Raw genomic sequence first — 3,993 nt, 5'->3', positions numbered from 1 at the left:
CAGAGCCATCTCCTCTGATGTTACTGATTCGTTTTGGGTCCTGTGGGGTTCTCCCTGCTCTGTTGCTATAGAAACCAAGTCTCTGTCAAGGTCGGTATGCACCATGTCCTCCCCCTGTGGATTCCTAAATCCATCTAAGTGGTTTGGAAAAGCTGCTGGCCGGCATGTGATCAAGCTCCCAGCAGGGGCCTTCATCATACGGGTGGCTTCCAGCATACATGTTTTCAGTGAAGCCCCTGGTCATGCAGGTGTGCTCTGAAAGACCTGGTGAAGATGACTGAAGGGCAGCTCAGTCAACTAAAACATCAGTCACCCACAGCAATGCCCTAATAGCCACGCTGGGGTAGAACCTCAAGAGACTTTCAGCTCTCTGGCTGTAAACCCTGCTGAGCAGTTAGCGCTAGTGGGTCCTGTGCACCGGCCCACTGTTGTTCCAGTGTCCGTTCTCAACCCTCATCTGAGCAAGCAAGGAGCATTGTCTTGGGGAAAGAGCATCCCTGAGTGGCCCGTTCTCCCAAGAAGCAACGCACATTGCCATGACTGTAGACTGTGTAGCTTGTGGCTCCTTGGGACCTGGCTGCGGGCCCTCCAGAGGGTACGCTCTGATCATGGCCCACACCGTACAGTCTAGTGGCTGTTGGAGACAAAAGCAGGGCTCCTAAGTTTTCAAAACTGGGCTATCGGGTGTCTAATATTCCTCTTAGGTATAGCGTCCGTCCGGGCTTGCTATTTTGTCTTGTGGGCAACTGCTCAGCCTTATGACACCACTATTACTCTATGTGCTGGGCCTTCAGGATCATCTGAGGCAGAGCCAAGGTCTTAGCAGATTTCTAATGCTTGCTAGTCCTTGGGTCATAGCCAAGAATGGGACAGCTATTTGGCTCTGCCATAGGGAGTAATCCCCAGTAGTTCCCTCCTATAGACTGAGCTGGGGGTCCCCACTGGCTCCCACACACAGGTATCCGGTCTGCCCTCTGCTATTGCATCGCACTGAGGATCAAAACCTCCACTCCAGAATCCAGCCTGGTTCACCTACTCTCAGTGAACGTCCTCACAGATGCACTTTGTTCAGGAGGCATTCATTCCTTGTCTGCACTGGGAAGCAGGGTCCTTCTGCCCCTGCCCCCCCAGGTGACCCTGCTTGGTGAGAGCCAAATGGCACTTGCTTATCTTTTTTAGAATTGACCTCTGGAACGCTAGCAACCTGAAGTTTGGGGATGAGTTTCTTGGGGAGCTGAGGATCCCTCTCAAGGTGCTGCGACAATCTAGCTCTTACGAAGCCTGGTAAGTGTGCCTTTGAAGGTACAGGGCAGGGAGGGCAGAGTAGCGTTGAACTGCAGAGGGCCCTGTGCTACACTGACCTTTGACCCTAACCTTCCACTGCCTGCTCTTACTTTGCTCAGCCTGATGATCGGCCTTCTGCTCTTACAGTAGGTGACACTCAGCAGACAAAGAGAGCTGACCATGCTGAAGGGAAGGGCATTGGTTCTGGGATCCTAACGACAAAGAAGGGGCCAGTTAAAAGCAAGTTTTAGAGCGTTGTACAGCTTTGGGCCTCTTCTGGAAGGGCGTCTCAACAGTGGATGCTCAACAGTGGATGCCTTGCTGTGGGTGGTCTCCCTCATTGTCAGGAGGCCTTGGTCAGGGCCAGTTTGCATGCTATTGTGTGTCTTCATAGGCTCTTCAGGCAAACTTTCTCTGTCTTGGAGGCCACCCAGGTTCTCATAAAGCTTGCTTTCTGCTTCTCATGACTTTATTTCTGGCTCCTCCACACACTCTGGCTTTAGCAAGAGTGCATCTTTATTTATCCCATGTTTGTTTCCTTAAAGACACGAAGCACATGGAGCCCAGTGTCCTGTTGTCCGACGTCCCATGCCACATGTTATTCTGAGGGTACTAACGTAGACTCCTGTCCCAGGAAAATTGACTTCTAATTCTACAAAGGTCCCCTGCTAGTTCCATGGCCAGGTTCTGGGACACAGGGCTCCACCCCAGCCAGTGACAAGCTGCCTGACCAGGAACACTTGGGTAAAGAGAGATGCCAGTGTGAACCATGTTACAGACCACCAGCACAACCCAGGTCTCTCTTTGAGGACCACCCTTGTGTGAAAATGGTCCCCATTTATTCTGTTATGGGAGCACTATCTTCAGAGGATGCTGACTACAAAGAAAGCTCCTGGCCTCCCGGCCTTGTCTCCTCCCAGCCGCTGTCTCTCTTTCCCAGTCCCTCCCTCATCCTCCTGCTCTAGCTCCCACTCAGCTGTAAGTCTGTGGTTCGACAGGAATCGCCCAGGTTGCCATGCCCCTGTGATATCCTGGAGAATAGCCCTGGAGCCTCGTCTTTCTGCCTGAGACCCATTGGTGACAGCACAGGCTATCTAGGGGCAGAGCACTGGGTTTCCCTGGAAACACCCTGGGAGGACCCCAGCCTCACCTGCTGGCCTGTGTCCTTCCTTCCCAGGTACTTCCTGCAGCCCCGAGACAATGGCAGTAAAAGCCTAAAGCCAGATGACTTGGGGTCGCTGAGGTTAAATGTAGTTTACACAGAAGACCACGTCTTCTCCTCCGAGTACTACAGCCCACTGCGTGACCTGTTACTGAAGTCTGCGGATGTGGAGGTGTGTGTCAGCCACATTTACTGGTAAAGGCCCCAGACCCTGCTCTACAAACCTGCCCTGTGTGCCCACCTGCCAGGTCCTTCCTATCCAAAGCCTTTGCCACCCTGTTTCCAGTACCGGGGGGCGGGGGGTGCCTGTACACACTTGCTGTGCGTGTGACACTTAACCTTCTCCAGTTACACCTGCAGGAGCCTGACCTACTCAGGCTGTTCCGACTCTAGTGCCCTGCTGGAGTCGGGGTTTGGTGGGAGTCTGCTCATGCCACACTCAAGCTGGCAAAGGCAGGCTAGAGCAGTGGTTCTCAGCCTGTGGGTCGTGACCCCTTAAGGATCAAGCGACTTTTTCACAGGGGTCATGGAATCAGACATCCTGTATGTCAGATACTTACATTACGGTTCATAACAGTAAGCAAAACTACAGTTATGAAGTAGCAACAAAAGTGATTTTGTGGTTGGGGGGTCGCCACAACATGAAGAACTGTATTGAAAGGTGGCAGCACTGGAGGCGCTAATAAGGGTTTTCATAAGGTGTGGGGTTCTCAGCAAAGAGCCATGGGATATTTAGTAGATGGAAAGGAAACCATAGAAGGGACAAGTCCCTCTGCAGGGTGGCCTCCCTGTGCTATCATGGCCAAAGGGTGAAGGTCTGGAGTCACCAGGTACTGGCCTATGGATGGGGCACAGCCTGCTGAGGGTGGGTACCGCATCATGTGCTCACTGCTCATACTGCCCATTTGCCCAGCCTGTCTCCGCCTCAGCAGCTCACATCCTGGGTGAGGTGTGCAGAGATAAACAAGAGGCAGCCATCCCGCTGGTACGGCTCCTGCTGCACTATGGCAGGGTAGTGCCCTTCATCAGTGCCATCGCTAGCGCAGAGGTGAAGAGGACCCAGTGAGTGCCCCTTGCTGCCCCACCCCTTCATGCCCCTCCCACCCAATGCTCCTCCCACCTCATGCCCCTCCCCCCTTCGTGCCACTCTCACCTCATGCTCCTCCCACCTCATACCCCTCCCACCACATGCCCCTCCTACCTCATGTCCCTCACACCTCATTCTCCTCCTACCTCATGCCCCTCACACCACATGCCCCTCCCACCACATGCCCCTCACACCTCATGTCCCTCCCACCTCATGTTCCTCCCACCACATGCCCCTCCTACCTCATGTCCCTCACACCTCATGTTCCTCCCACCACATGTCCCTCCCACCTCAGGTTCCTCCCACCACATGCCCCTCCTACCTCATGTCCCTCCCACCACATACCCCTGCTACCTCATGTCCCTCACACCTCATGTTCCTCCCACCACATGCCCCTCCTACCACATGCCCCTTCTACCACATGCCCCTCCCACCACATGCCCCTCCCACCACATGCCCC

General features: G+C 54.1%; 1 protein-coding gene across 4 annotated transcripts in view; it reads left to right on the top strand.

Annotated features, from left to right (window-relative positions):
* Nucleotides 1-3,993, top strand: part of Rasa3 (RAS p21 protein activator 3) — a 224,645-nt gene that overhangs the window by 200,446 nt on the left and 20,206 nt on the right. For all 4 annotated transcript variants that reach the window (XM_031339136.1, XM_031339140.1, XM_031339137.1 and 1 more), the window contains exons 9-11: nt 1,180-1,284; nt 2,462-2,618; nt 3,360-3,508. In XM_031339136.1, the coding sequence (XP_031194996.1) occupies nt 1,180-1,284; nt 2,462-2,618; nt 3,360-3,508 (411 nt within the window). The remainder of the gene's footprint in view (nt 1-1,179; nt 1,285-2,461; nt 2,619-3,359; nt 3,509-3,993) is intronic.

The sequence above is a fragment of the Mastomys coucha genome, unplaced genomic scaffold (assembly GCF_008632895.1).
Source record: "Mastomys coucha isolate ucsf_1 unplaced genomic scaffold, UCSF_Mcou_1 pScaffold22, whole genome shotgun sequence".
NCBI classification, from domain to species: Eukaryota; Metazoa; Chordata; class Mammalia; order Rodentia; family Muridae; genus Mastomys; species Mastomys coucha.
The sequence above is the reverse complement of the archived record's forward strand: the minus strand, read 5'-3'. Positions and strand labels throughout refer to the sequence as shown.